General features: G+C 35.8%; 1 protein-coding gene across 2 annotated transcripts in view; it reads right to left on the reverse strand.

Annotated features, from left to right (window-relative positions):
* Window positions 1-16,135, reverse strand: part of FAM98B (family with sequence similarity 98 member B) — a 39,609-nt gene that overhangs the window by 1,417 nt on the left and 22,057 nt on the right. The window contains exons 7-9 of one of the 2 annotated variants that reach the window (XM_042942454.1): window positions 4,797-4,964; window positions 2,402-2,507; window positions 139-304 (exon numbers count right to left, since the gene is read on the reverse strand). In XM_042942454.1, the coding sequence (XP_042798388.1) occupies window positions 139-304; window positions 2,402-2,507; window positions 4,797-4,964 (440 nt within the window). Of the gene's footprint in view, window positions 1-138; window positions 2,508-4,796; window positions 4,965-16,135 lie in introns of those variants that run through there. The other variant, XM_042942452.1, reaches the window with a different exon arrangement.

Here is a 16,135-nt window from a genome sequence, read left to right on the forward strand (position 1 = left end):
CCTCAATTTATAAAACATTTTTACATTATGGCTCTTCACATCAAAGCCCCAAATTGCCTATTGCTGGCCTAGATATTGCACAGGACACTCTTCTACAAATGAAATTTTTACTGAAAAAAGGTATCATGAAAATCCTACCTTCCAGGAGAGAGTAAGATATTAGGGTCTAGATCACCCTGGTTTTCACTCAAGTGACATTTATAGGAATGTATAAACAGCAGTGGTCCCAGCTCCAATACAATTCCAGGAGCAAGTGATAAACTTGCATAACACAGTGAGTACAGTGGATAACCCAACAGCACTCCTATGAAAGTACACAGAGGTGTTACAGAAATGGATAAATTAATGTTTCTGCAATTATTTGCCATAAACCTCTAGTGATAAAAGAAGTTAAAGTAGTTGGAAACCCGTTCTGTATCAGCAACTATAGTCCAGTAGTCTTTGATTATGTATTTTTAAAAATTATTTATTTTTCAGAGTTCATAGCTATTGAAAAAAGTTTTTTCTTAATTATGGAAAGCCTTTTTTTCCAACTATCACAAATGAAATTAAGTATATTCATTAAATATAAACACATTTTAAAAATCTATTTTACAAATAACCTAAAGTTTATGTTTTCCTATCCTAAACAAATTTCTTTGAAGAGTTAGCTTGAAAAATACATGGCAAAGACTGCAGTATATTTACCCTTAAAGTTTTAACATTATTTTAGATTTCACTATAGGGTTTACTGGAAGCAAAACAACAACGAAACTGCCAAATGCCAAATACCATGTGTCCACTGGTACTCCACTTTCTATCTGTTGAGTTTGTTAGATCAGAGGAAGTTGTTATGCACAGGTGTTAACCAGGCACCCACACCAGGACATTTTATAGTGGACATGAAAAAACGTGTGTGACTATCTTATCTAGCTCTCTTTACTAAAAGAAGAATGCAGTACTGAGCCCACTTCTTAAACCATTTACAACAGCCCTCAACAAATCGCACTGTACTTAGGTCTTTATGAAACAGTTTGAGAAGAGATCAAGTGTCACAATCCCCATCTGACAGATGAGGACAAATCAGTCCTTGAGAGCTGTGGTCGGTTCACCTCACAGCGCCCCTGGGCTAGTGCCATGATTCAAATTCACAACTCCTCATCTCCAAACCTTTACCTGTTCCAACCACCAGACCACATGTAACCATTCACTAAGCCGGTTTCCCAAATCTAGCTGTGAATCAGAATTTCTAAGGGATGCCTTGAATCCTGCCTCTGATGGACTGAAACAGGAAATAACTGCCCTAATCCTGAGCAGTGCAGCTCAGCCTGCCTTTTAATATTCAAACACCTAAAGCGATGGCATAAGTGATGAAGAGACCAATTTATATGAGTATTTTCTACATCGTAATGTAAAATTACTTGTCTTAATCCCTTCAGAATAAATTCTGACTTCAGTCTTTAACTTTGCTTTGTCAAACAAAATCACAGGTTTCAAATCCACTTGGAAAATAAATCAAATATGCATTGCAAAAAGTAGATGTGAGCTTCAATTAATGGAACTTTAACAGAAGCCTGGCGAGAAATTGTTTCCTAAAGAAGAGCAAACAGGTCATGACAACTACCTATTGAACACAACTATCAGATAAGTCCCTTTCCCTATTTCATAAAGAATAATTAACAAATACAAAACACAGCCACAGGAATACAGATGAGGCAATAGTCTATATTCCTTTCCATTACAAGTGGGGTAATTTATGTTTCAAACCTGAATAAAATACGGGTAACAATCTAAATTCAATCATGACAATAAAATACTTTCCATTTTCCAAGTTTGATGGTAATAAATATTTACATTTTTAAAAATAATTTTTGTTCATTTTTTGTTTTTTAAAAAGACATGCTCAAGGGTACACAGAATATGGAAAAATCATCACTTTGTCTAAGAGATCAAATGGTAGTATAAAAACAATGCTCTTACATATTAACCCAATTTAAGAATGATAACAAGGAAGCTAACATGGTGTTTACTTGAAAGCTGACATTCAAGTATGTTACTTAGAACACTACACCTAATGTCCCTACCAAGAAGTAAGCACTGCTATCTAATTTTGGTGGTTTTTAATACCTTCTATATCCACCACCACCTCCCCCATATGGATCTCCATAACCTCGTCCCCCATAGCCCCCTCCTCTTCCACCATAGCCTCCTCCTCTTCCACCATAATCTCCCCTCCCGCCATAATCTCCCCTGCCTTGGAAACCTCCTCCTCTACCGCCCCCTCCCCCACTTCCACCCCACCCTCCTCCACCACCTCCTCCTCCTCCCCCACCACCTCCCCAACCTCCTCCACCTCCCCAGCCACCTCTTCCACCCCCACCACCTCCTCGACCACCCCCACCACCCCCACCACCCCAACCACCCCTTCCGCCGCCTTCTTGTCTCTTTTGCCAAGGGGGCATTTCCGGGGGCGGCGGTTCAATTTCATTTGGCCTTCCTCCTCTGTCAGGCACCCTTCCCATCAGCACCTGTGTGAAGAAACATGGTCTTTCAGTTTCTAATATTTTAGAAGTTACAATTTAGATAAAGGATTTAAGTGGTACTGAACTTACTCTTCTCATAAGGAAACAGAAGCCAAACATTTAAGGACGTGGAAGTATCAGACATGCAGTACAGATTAATATTGAAAATATGTGATATGTGAAAAATTCCTCACAACATGGTATTATTTTTAAATAATCTGGGGAATATTTCAGAAACTTAAAGCCTTTGTTAATTTCTCCTTATTTAAATTTGCTTACCAAAAAAAAAAATTTTTTTTTTTTGAGAGAGAGTGAGCCCATGCATGTGCATGCATGAGCAGGGGAGGGGCAGAGGGAGAGGGAGAGAGAATCTTAAGCAGACTCCCTGCCCAGTGTGGAGCCTGATGTGGGGCTCAATCTCACAAGCATGAGATCAGAACCTAAGCTGAAATCAGGAGTCAGACACTTAACTGACTGAGCTGCCCACCTCTGTTTACCAAATTCTGTAACAAATGTAGTACCCACCACACTAAAATATTTTAAGCAGAACATTTTCAATATACATAAACTATTCACCCTATATTAATTAACTTCCTATCTATACAACAACTCTGGACTTTCCACTGCCATTCATTTGGTCATGGGTTATCCAATAAAAGACTATATTCTAAGCACATTTTATTTTAACAAAGTATGAAGTATATATAAAGACATGTGGATTTAATGAGATGTCAGAGAGGAATATAATGACTATTATCCAAGGTATTATTCCAGAGATAAAAGGATTCTCAATGAACTATTCCCTTCTTTGAAACTTAACCTCACAAACTTTCAATGATACCAGTTACTATATTATTATACAGAAAAAAAAAGACTTAACTAGGCTTTCTTAACCATGCTTGACAATACTTTGAAGGATAAGTCAGGGAAGAGTTTGGTTTAAGTCCCCAGCCTTCTGTATAAAGGAGCTACTTGATATGCCCATAAAGAAAAACAGACAGTGGTGAGCAAGGAAGCTAGGAAACTAGCTTCGTGCTAGTTTCTTTCAGGAAAGAAGGTACAACAGTAAATGCCTCAACCAAAATGACCTATAAATCAACTGGGTTCTACTTCCATTGATCCTCTAATCAAAACCATGTTTTAGTAATTTATGTCATAAACAAAAAACAAGTACAACACCCTTACTATGGGCCAAAGTTTGAAGAATGCAAACACTCTTTTAAAGTCACCAATAATGTCCCAATCACCAATGAAAAAGAGCTTTTCTTGGTTGTTATTTTCATTGGTCTCACCATCAAACATGCTCCGTGGATGGCTATATGGGGACAGTGTTGCAAGAACTGGTAAGACTGCCTTCAAATAATTAGACTACAAACTTGGAAAAGAGATGGACAATGTCACTTAAGAAGTAGAACTCTTAATCTGGCAAGACTAGATCATCGCCTGATAGAAGATACTAAGTAACACATTTAAAGACAATACTTTCAGAAGCTAGAGGAGAATGATCTAAAATGGAAGAGAGAGGAACAAACACTGGTGACTAACTTAGCAATAACTAACTTTACATACAAACCACCCCTCTAGCAAGACATCCTGTATAGAGAATACTTTTTTCACTATACCAAGTGAGGAGCAATGTTTTAAAATTGCCCAAATCCCTTCTGGTTTTTTGCTCTTTTGTAATAAACTCTGCCATACACGCCACTCAAACTGACAAATCTAGATTAGTTTATCACTATTGCTGCTATTGTAAAGTAAAAGATTCGGTCTCTTTGAGCTTGTTTAAAAGCAGTGTTGGAGAAATGGATCTATACTCTGAATCAGAAAATGGAACCTCCAAAACACTCAGTAACTTGCCCAAGGTGATTTCTCTCTGCAAATGATACAGCTAGGATGTGAATCCTGATCTGTATGACTCTCAAGCAAGTACTCTTCCTTCGTTCCCAAGTATATAAGGAATCTGTTAGTACTTAAATACTACACATTTTTACTGACAAAAAAAAAAAAAAAAATGACATTCTTAGAAGGCAAATTAATTCTTGCTAAAGCTATTGACAAAAACAATTCTTCATTCTTCCAATGCAAATTAAACTGTGGCTTAATTTATCAATACAGAAATTCAAATGAACATGCACACACAAAACATAACTAAGCCTAGATGAACTGAAATGCTTTCACCACTCTCTTTCCTAGGAGTTTACCAAGCTACACAACAAAAATGGATTAAAATCTGTAAAAACATCAAATGAGGATATTATAAATTCATTCTCCATTGCACTGAAAAGAAAAACCAACCTTATTAATGGCACATGCCGTCTTCTCTCGGCTGGAGCCGCTACTTGTTCTAATGATCTTGGATAGATCTTCACGAGCAGCAAGTAGATGTGCCAATGTAATCGTTGTCTTCGGTGATAAAGCATAACGCTTCGGCTGGTAAATTCTTGCTATGTCATCTGTTTTTACCTAAATAACCCAAGTTAGGGGGGAAAAGGAACCAAAGAACATTTCAGTGAAAGAACAATAAATCATAATCTTCAGAAAGAAAAAAAAAAGAGATCATGCACAAGGAAAGAAATGGAAAAGAGCAAAATATTAAATAGCTCATCATTTGTATGCAGAATGAAAAAAACAGACCAACAGATCCCTAAAGAACACATAACTACCAATAACAAGTCATTAAAAAAGTAACACACACAAAAAGATTCCATCCATAGCTAATAACAAAATAGCTGAAAATAACTTTAACCAAAAATCACTTATAGGACCTTTAAGAAGGAGACATTAAGTAAAGCTTATAAAAACAAAAGGAAAACTTGAGTGAATAGAGAGAAATGCCAAGTTTCTGGATAGGGACAGCGAGTAATGTCATTTTCCCACCACATTAGCTTATAAATGTATCATAATCCTACTGGAATGGTTTGTGATAGGATGGGGAGAAAAAAGGAATCTAAAGTTAATCCAGAAGCTATATATGTAAATACAACTGAAAGAATTTTGAAAGAGGGCTAAATATTAATATGTGATATATCATCATCAGTCTTAACAGCTCACATTCCTTGAGTAGTTATTAAATATGCCAGGATACTGTCCACTTAATAATCATTTCTAATTCTTAAAATACCTTTTAAAAAATGGTTGCTTTTATTATCCCCTTTTGCAGATGGAAAAAGAAATGAGACCAGGGAAAGCTTAAACAGTTCCCCCAAAATACACAGAGTCCCAGCTGTGCCTGGCTCCAGCTGACCCTGCCTTACCCCAGGCACAGGTAGAGATAACAATACACTATCCTACCTCAGCCTAAATAGGACTTGGGGTAAAAATAGACTGATGAAACAAAATAGGCAAATGAGATTCAGAACCTCATAAATATATGAATGCAAGAAATGACAGAGGAGGCATCAAAGATCAGTGAGAAATGGGGGAAGGGAGTAAAAAAAAAAATCAGTGAGAAAGGAATGGATTAATTTTTAAATGGTGTTGGAATGAACTGTTGAACAATGGAACAGTAATAAGGCATACCATATAACAGAGAATTCCAAATACACTAAAGAGTTCAGTGTTTCAAGTTTTAATTTAAATTGAAAAACTTACCTATATCATAAAGATTAAAATTTCTATACATCAAAAACATAAAACAAGTGGTGTAAATATATTCCACAAATAAATCAACTAGCTAACTTCCTTAATATATAAAAAGCTCAATCAAAAGGAAAACAGGAAGACCCAAAGGGGAAAAAAGGCAAGACAAAAAGAAATTTTGAAACAAGAGGAAATTCAAATGACTAATAAGCTTATGGAAAAAAGTTAAACTTCACTAATAATGAAAATATACAACTTAAAACAATTTAGTCTTTTTAACCATCAAGTTAGCAATCAAACTGTTAATATTCTAAATATTAAACAAACTAAAGTGAGGACAAAATTTCATTTACTCTATTGGCTGGAGTTTAAATTCATAAAAACCTTCCAGAAAACAATTTGGCCATGTGAATCAAGAGCATCAAGAGTCATAAGCTTTGGGACACCTGGGTAGCACACTTGGTTAAGCATCCAACTCTTGATCTCAGCTCAGGTCATGACCTCACAGTTTGTGGGTTGGATCCCTGTGTCAGGCTCTGCACTCTCGCTCTCTCAAAAAAATAAATTTAAAAAAAATTTTTTTTTTTTTTTTTTAAAGAGTCATAACCTTTGACACAGTAAATTTCCACTTAGGAATCCACCATAGGAATATACTTTGAAATTTACAAATAAAAATTACATATATTAATATTCCTAGCAATTAACACAGGAAAAAAATGTATAAAATAAAAAAGTAAACTATGGCATCTATATATGATAAAATATAATGCAGCCATAAAAAGGATACTGAAAGGAAGTACTGTTATATTAAAAAACAACGGATGAATCTTGAAAGCATTATGCTAAGGAACCAGACATAAAATGCCACATAGTGTATGATTCCACTTATAAGAACTGTCAGAATAGGTAAATCCAAAGAGACAGAAAGCAGATCATAGTGGCAGCTGCCAGAGAATGGGTACATGTTTCTTTTTAGGGTGATGGAAATGTTCTGGAACTAGACAGTAGTAATGGTAACAAAAATATAGTAAATAAACTAAAAGCCACTGAACCGTACGTACACTTTAAGATGGTGAATCATATCTCAAAAAAAATAAATTAAAAATTAACTTAAAAAGAGTATTAAAACTTTTAGAGATACAGGACAATGATCACAATATGTTCAGTGAAAAAAGCAAACTATAAAATTATACTCACAGTCCTATCTCAATACTAACAAAATAACAGAGAAAAGAAATCAGATTATCCATACTAATATATATAATCTTTCTGAAGGGCAACTCTGCAGTATGCATCAAAAATATTAAAATCTACTTATACATATTATTTCATCAAAAAATCCCATTTTAGAAATGTATCATGGACATGAACAAATATTCAGCTGCCAAGGATTTCATTAAGGGTCAAACAGATAAAATTAAAGAAAACCTCAATACCAACAGAGTATACCTAGATGGTAAAATATCCTGCAGAGTTTAAATGCTATAGAACAATATTTTATGAGTCATTCGACAATCTCAGACACATGAAATAGGGGGAAAATAATAATGATGTGTTAAATTTAACAAGAAAACCTGGGGTCCAATGCATGTATTCATATAATCAATTGAAAAGGATCAAATGAAAAGACAAACTGACCCTAAGAAAAAGATTTTTAAAAATCATCCAAACTAAGGAATAAAGAACAAAAACACAACCTCCTTTACCTAAAACATGAAGAAAAAAAACCAAGATGAGAAGATAAATATCAAGTTACTTCCTACAGGCATATTTTCTCAAAGTCCCCAAGATGAAGGCTAGTAAACAGTCAACGTGCCCATGAGTCCATGCCACTCCAAATGTTCAAAGAAAACAACCTGTCAAAACTTGTTTTTGAGCCTGCCAGCTCAGGTCATAATCTGTGCTAACAGCTCAGAGCCAGGAGCCTGCTTCAAATTCTGTGTCTCAGTCTCCCTCTGCCCCTCCCCTGCTCATGCTCTCTCTCTCTCTTTCTCTCAAAAATAAACATGAAAAAAAATTAAAAAAAAAAAAAAACTTGTTTTGGATTTCTGTGTAAACTTAAGGTCCATACTGAAAGTATCCTAAATTAGTATATTAAGATCCTTTTAGTGCACTACATTTCATAGTTTTCCTTATATTCTTAAATTCCTTTTCATCATTAAAATTCTATCAGGTTAAGCTGGAGACCCAATATATAAACAAACTATTAAATTTATAAAACTGGTACCTCCCATACAGTGATTGACACATATGAGGTGCTGAATAAATGTTTTTTGAAAGAAAATACATGAATGACAGCTCTACAACTCTGCCTTATAGCTATTCTATGATTCCTATGCTCAAATGTTTCTCAGAGGACAGTTCAGATGGTGGCACGGGAGGATCCTGAACTCACTACCTCCCCTGGTCAAAACAAATATGAAACTACATATAGAATAATTCCCTCAAAAAAAAGCCCTGAAAACTGAATGAACAGAGCCTCCACAAGGAGGGACTAAGAGGAATCAAAGTGGCAGAGACCTCCTCCCCCCCCCCCCCAGAGGGGGGGAAAAAACCCACACCACAACACAGCAATCCACAGACAGGAAAGAATTTCAAAAACATGGAACTTCTTCCTGAGGAGTGAAGGGTTGGAGGTCCACACAGGTACTCCAACCTCTAGATCCTGCACAAGAGAGAAGAGAGCCCCAAAGCCAGACTTGGAAAACAGAGATTACATCCAGGAAAACCATAGAGCTACAGGGAACAGAGAACCTGCTCTTAGAGGGCTCATGCTGCTCAGACAGGCAGGCAATTGCTAAGACACACTCTAGAGACAGAAAACACCGTCAGGGGCCCTTTTGAAGATCACATTCTACTTTGCTAGTGCTGATGCTAGCAGGTGCCATCTTGGAACTCTCAATCTAACATGCTAATGCTGCTGGCACCCCACTGAAAGCCTCACCCACTGGCCGAGTCCTAGAACAGGGAGGTATACGTAGCTCACACAGAAAATGCCTCTTGAGCATGTGGCTCTGGTGATGAGGAGGGAGTGCACTTCTGGGCCCCACAGGACATCTCCTATATAAAACCACTCCTTTAAGACCCGGAGAGTGGTAGCCAATTTGCTCAACACATAGAAACAGAGTCAGACAAAATGAGGAAACACAGAAATATATTCCAAATAAAAGAACAAAACAGGCGCCTGGGTGGCTCAGTCAGTTGAGTGCCCAACTTCAGCTCAGGTCATGATCTCACAGTTCATGGGTTCAAGTCCCGTGTCAGGCTCTGTGCTGACAGCTTGCTCAGAGCGTGGAGGCTGCTTCAGATACTGTGTCTCCTCTCTCTGCCCCTTCCCGACTCATGCACTGTCTCACTCTGTCTCTCAAAAATAAAGAAATGTAAAAAAAAAAAAAAAAAAAAAAACTTAAAAAAAAGAACAAAACAAAACCTCAACAAAAGCTCTGAATGAAACAGAAGTTATCTTAAACAGAGTTCAAAGTCAATGGGCATAAAGATGCTCATCAAACTCAGAAGAATGGATAAAGTGTAAGACAGTACTACTGTTCAAAAGTGTAAGACAGTACTAATCAAAGCTGAAACATGCAACAAATGAAACAAAAAAGACAGAGGGAATCAAAAAGCATATTAGATGATAAAGAAGAACAGAAAGTGACCTGGAAGATAAGGTACTGTAAATCACCACCACCAGAACAACAAAAAGAAAAAAGAACTTTTAAAAATGAGGATAGTTTAAGGGACCTCCAAGACATCAAATGTACTAATATTCACATTCTAGGGGTTCCAGAATGAGAAAAGTAGAAAAAACAGGCAAGAAAACTTATTTGAAAGAATAATGGCTGAATATTTCCCTAAGGAAGGAAACAGACATTCAGGTCCAGGAAGCAAAGAAAAACCCAAATAAAGAGATCCATACCATTGCACATTGATAATTAAAATATCAAAAGTTAAAGATAAAGAGAGAAACTTACAGAAAGTGAAAAACAACTAGTTATATACAAGGAAACTCTCATAACGCTATCAGCTGATTTTTCAGCAAAAAGCCTGCAGACCAGAAGGGAGTGACATGATATATTCAATGTGCTGAAAGGAAAACTTACAACCAAGAATATGCTATCCAGCACAGTTATCATTCAGGATTGACAGGGAGGTAAGAGTTTCCCAGACAAGATAAAGTTAACAGAGTTCATCAACACTTGCCAGATCCCAAAAGAAACATTAAAAGGATTCTTTAAGTAGAAATAAAAGGCCATGACTAGAAATAAGGAAATATATGAAAGAAAAAAATCTCACTGGTAAAAGCAATTACATAATAAAGGTAGGGAGTGGATCAACCACTTATAATGCTAGTATGAAAGCTAGTATGAAAGCTAAAAGACAACAGTAGTAAAAACAACTATAACTACAATAATTAGTTAAGGGATATATAAAATAAAATGACACAATATATGATGCCAGAAACATAAAACACTGGTGGCAAGGCAGAGTATGCATTCATTAACATATTCTAAGTGACCATCAACTTAAAATAGACCACTATATATATAGGTTATATGTGAAACTCATAGTAACCATAACCAAAAACCTTATTAATAGATACACAAAAAATAAAGCAAAGAGAAGCTAAACCTAACACTGAAGAAAGGCATCAAACTACAGGGAAAGAGAGCAAGGGAAGAAGACAGGGAAGAACTATAAAAATAACCAGAAAACAATTAACAAAATGGCAATTAAGTACATACCTATCAATAGTTACTTTAAATGTTAATGGAACAAATTCTCCAATCAAAAGGTACCTGTACGTTTTGAACAGATAAAAGAACAAGGACCATTTATATGCTGCCTACTTGACACTCACTGTAGATCTAAAGATAAAAAAGGATGAAAGTGATGGAATAAAAAAAGGTATTCCATTCAAATGGAAATGAAAACTGGATACCAATACTTTTATCAGACAAAACAGACTTTAAAACAAACACCATAACAGAAGATAAACAGGGGTATTGCACAATGAAAAGGAGGTCAATCCAACAGAAGGATATAACATTTGTAAATATTTATGTACCCAACAAGAAAGTACCTAGATATATAAAGCAAATATTAACAGACATAAAAGGAAAAGTTGAGAGCAACACAATAATAGTGGGGGACTTTAACTCCCCACTTACACCTATGGATAGATCATCCAGATAGAAAAATCAACAAGGAAACACTGGCCTTAATACATTAGACCAAATGGACTTAATAAATATATACAAAACATTACATAAAAAAGCAGAACATACATTCTTTTCAAATGCACACAAAAAATTCCCCAGGACAGATGGCATGTTAGGCCACAGAAATCTCAATAAATTTAAGAAGACTGAAGTCCTAGAAGGCACCTTTTCCAACGACAACAGCACGAAACTAGAAATCAATTACAAGAAGAAAATCGGAGGTGTGCCTGGGTGGCTAAGTTGGTCAAGATCCAACTTGGGTTCAGGTCATGATCTCGTGGTCTGTGGGTTCAAGCCCTGCATTGGGCTCTGTGCTGACAGCTCAGAGCCTGGAGCCTGCTTCTGATCTTGTGTCTCCCTCTCTCTCTGCCCCTCCCCTGCTCGTTCTCTCGTTCAAAAATAAGTATTAAAAAAAAAAAAAAGAAAACCTGAAAAAATAAACGTGTGGAATTAAACGTGTTAAAAAAAACAAAAAACAAAAAACAATGAGTCAACAAAGAAATCAAAGAAAAAAATAAAAAAATACTGGGACAATGAAAATGGAAACACAATATTCCAAAATCTTTGGGATAAAACAAAAGCAGTTCTAAGACAGAAGTTCACAGCAATAAAGGCTTACCTCAAAAAACAAGAGAAACCTCAAATATTCTACACCTAACGGAACTAGAAAAAGGAGAACAAAGCCCAAAGTTAACAGAAGGAAGGAAATAATAAAGATCAAAACAGAAATAAATGCACTAGAGATTAAAAAAAAAAAAAAAAAAAAAAAAAACAGAAAAGATCAATGGAACAAAGAGCTGGTTATTTGAAAATATAAACAAAATTGATAAGCCTTTTGCCAGACTCATCCAAAAAAAAAAAAAAAAAAAAAACCTTTTGCCAGACCCATCCAGAAAATATCCCAAACAGAACTAAGAAATGAAAGAGAAATTACAATTGGTAGCATTGAAATACAAAGGACCCTAAGAGATGATTATTGAACAATTATATGCCAACAAATTGGACAACTCAGAAGAAATTCATAAATTCCTAGAAACATAAAATCTTCCAAGACTGAATCATGAAGAAAGAGAAAATCTGAATAGACTGATTATTAGCAATGAAGTTTAATCAGGAATCAAACAACTCCCAACAAAAAAAGTTCAGGAGCAGACAGCTTCAAAGCTAAATTCTACCAAACATTCAAAGAGTTAATTGCCATTCCCTTCTCAAATTATTCCATAAAACTGAAGAGGATGGAATGTTTCCATACTCATTTTACAAAGCCACCATTACCCTGAAACCAGACAAAGGCACTAACAAAAAAATTACAGGCCAATATCCCTGATAAACACAGATACAAAACTCCTCAACAAATGATTAGCAAAACGAATTCAACATTACATTAAAATGAATATACACCATAATCAACTGGGATTTATTCTACAGACACAAGATGGTTTAACATCTGTAAATCAAACAAGATACATCACATTAACAAAATGAAGGATGAAAATCTTATGATTGGGCAGGAAGCCTGGGTGGCTCAGTTTGTTAAACATCTGACTTTTGATTTCAGCTCAGGTTATAACCTCACAGTTCTGAGATTGAGCCTGCATCAGGGTCCATGCCCAGCCTGGAGCCTGCTTAAGATGCTCTCTCCCTCTCCCTCTGTCCTTCCCCTCTCACACATACTCTCTCTCACACTCTTTCTTAAAAAAAAAAAAAAAAAAGAAAGAAAGAAAACATCATATGATCGATCATCTCAATAGATGCAGAAAAAAACATCTGACAAAATTCAACATCCATTAATGGTAAAAACTCTCAACACAGTGGGTAACATACCTCAACAAAATAAAAGCCATATAAGACAAAACCTTTGCAAACATCACACTCAAAAGTGAAAAGCTGAAAGACTGCCCTCTAAGATGGAGGAAGTCCTAGCCAGGGCAATTAGGCAAGGAGGGGAAAAAAATGTGGCATTCAAACTGGAAAGCAGCAGCAAAACTGTCATTAAGTGTAGATGACCTGATATTGTATCCAGAAAATCCTAAAGACTCCACCAAAAAACTATTAAAACCAATAAATGAACTCAGTAAAGTTGTATGATAATATAAAGAAATCTGTTGTTTGTATATATTAGTAACAACTATCTGAAAGTTATTAAGAAAACAAATCTATTTACAACTGCATAAAAAAACAAATCAAAACCCTAGGAATAAAGGCTTAGGAATAAAATTTACCAATGAGGGGAAAAACTTGTACAGTGAAAATTACAAGACACTGATGAAAGCAACTGAATACAAATAAATGGAAAGATGTACCATGCTCATGAATCAGAAGAATTAGTATTATTAAAATGTCCATACTACCCAAAGCAATCTACAGATTCAATGCAATCTCTATCAAAACCCCAACAGTATTTTTCACAGAACCAGAATACCACTACTATAAAATAGTACTAAAATTCCTACGTAACCAGAAAAGGCCCCAATTCGCAAAAGGAATTGTGAAAAAGAACAAAACTGTACATATCATGTTCCCTGATTTTAAACTGTACACAAACTATAATAATCAAAACAGTTTGGTAGTACAAAAACCAGACACATAGATCATCTTAACACAACAGGGAGTCCAGAAATAAATGCATGCTTTACGGTCAATTAATCTACAACAAAGAAGGCAAGAATATACAATGTGGAAAGGACAGTCTCTTCAGTAAATGGAAAACTGGACAGCTACATGTACAAAAACGAATCTGGACTATCTTCTTACACCATACACAAAAATAAACTCAAAATGGATTAAACGCTTAAATTAAGACCTGAACCCATAAAATTCCTGAAAGAAAACAATTAGTAAACTATTTGGTATCAGTCTCAGCAGTATTTTTTCGATCTGTCTTCCCAGGCAAGGACTGCAAAAGCAAAAATAAACAAATGAGATGACACCAAAGAGGACACCTTCTTCATAGCAAAGGAAATCAACAGAACTAAACAGCAACCTACTGAAGGTATGGTTGAAAGGATATTACCAATAAGGGTTTAACATCCAAAATACATAAAGGACTCATTCAACTCAGTATCCAAAAAAATCGTATTAAAAAGGCAGAGGACCTACATAGACATTTCTTCAAAGAAGACCTATAGATGGCCAACAGGCACATGAAAAGATGTTCAGTATCACTCATCATGGGTGAAATACAAATCAAAACCACAATGAGATAACATCTCATACCTGTCAGAATGGCTACTATCAAAAAGACAAGAAATAAAAAATGTTGGCAACAATGTGGAGAAAAGGGAACCCTCATGCACGGTTGGTGGAAACATAAATTGGTGCAGAAACTGTGGAAAACATTATGAAGGGTCCTCAAAAAATTAAAAATAGGAACTACCATATGATCCAGTAATACCACTTCTGGCTATTTACCCAAAGGAAAAAACCCACTAATTTGAAAAAATACACGCACCCCTATGTTCACTGCAGCATTACTTATAATAACCAAGATAAGGAAGCAACCTATCGGGGGACACTGATAGATGAATGGATAAAAAAAGATGTGGAGAGATTGTCTGTGTGTATACACATATATATATAAACAAATAATGGAATATTATTCAGACATAATAAAGAATGAAGTCTGGCCATTTGCAACAACATGAGTGGATCTAGAGGGTTTAATGCTAAGTGAAATAAGCCAGACAGAGAAAGGTAAATACCCTACGATTTTACTTATATGTGAAATCTAAAAAGCAAAGCACACAGCTTTTCAATATCTTGCTCTTAATATGAGCAACCAAGAACCATCCTGCATTTGAGGAAAACCACCATAAGCAAGAGACTAAGAAAAACCAATAAAAAATTACGCTGGAGGAAACAGAGATAATTTAAGACCCTTTTTTTTTTAATTTTTCATTTTTATTTAAGATGATAATACATCCATAAAACAAGAAAAAAAATATGAAAAAAAGGAAAACTACAGGATCAAAAAGATTCCCTGGAAATTAAAAAATGATGGCAGAAACAAAAATTCGATACCAAATACAAAATAAAATTGAGGGGGCGCCTGGGTGGCTCAGTCGGTTAAACGTCCGACTTCAGCTCAGGTCACGATCTCGCGGTCTGTGAGTTCGAGCCCCGTGTCGGGCTCTGGGCTGATGGCTCAGAGCCTGGAGCCTGCTTCGGATTCTGTGTCTCCCTCTCTCTCTGCCCCTCCCTCATTCATGCTCTGTCTCTCTCTGTCTCAAAAATAAATAAACGTTAAAAAAAATTAAAAAAAAAAAAAAATTGAGGGCATTTTTTTTTTAATTTTTTTTTTTTTTAACGTCTATTTATTTTTGAGACAGAGAGAGCACGAGCATGAATGGGGGAGGGTCAGAGAGAGGGAGACACAGAATCCGAAACAGGCTCCAGGCTCTGAGCCGTCAGCACAGAGCCCGACGCGGGGCCCGAACTCACGGACCGCGAGATCGTGACCTGAGCCGAAGTTGGATGCTTAACCGACCGAGCCACCCAGGCACCCCGAATTGAGGGCATTTCTAAGAAAACGTATCAAAAAAGGAAAACAGATAGAAAATGGGAGAAAAAATAAAGCAACTTAAGTGGATGTATACAGGATGTCCAAAATCTGACTAATAAGAATTTCAAAAAGAGAAAATAAAACAAAATGAAAGAGATTAATGAAGAAAAATATAAAAGATAAGAGTCTATACATTCAAAGGTCCATTTACTGTTTTAGCACAATGAATGGAAAAGATCCATACAAATACTTACTATGAAATTTCAGAACTCCAAAGCTAAAGAAAAAGCCCAAAAGTTTCCCAAGAAAAAATTTTAAAAGTTATCCAAAAGGAC

The sequence above is a fragment of the Panthera leo genome, chromosome B3, assembly GCF_018350215.1.
Source record: "Panthera leo isolate Ple1 chromosome B3, P.leo_Ple1_pat1.1, whole genome shotgun sequence".
NCBI classification, from domain to species: Eukaryota; Metazoa; Chordata; class Mammalia; order Carnivora; family Felidae; genus Panthera; species Panthera leo.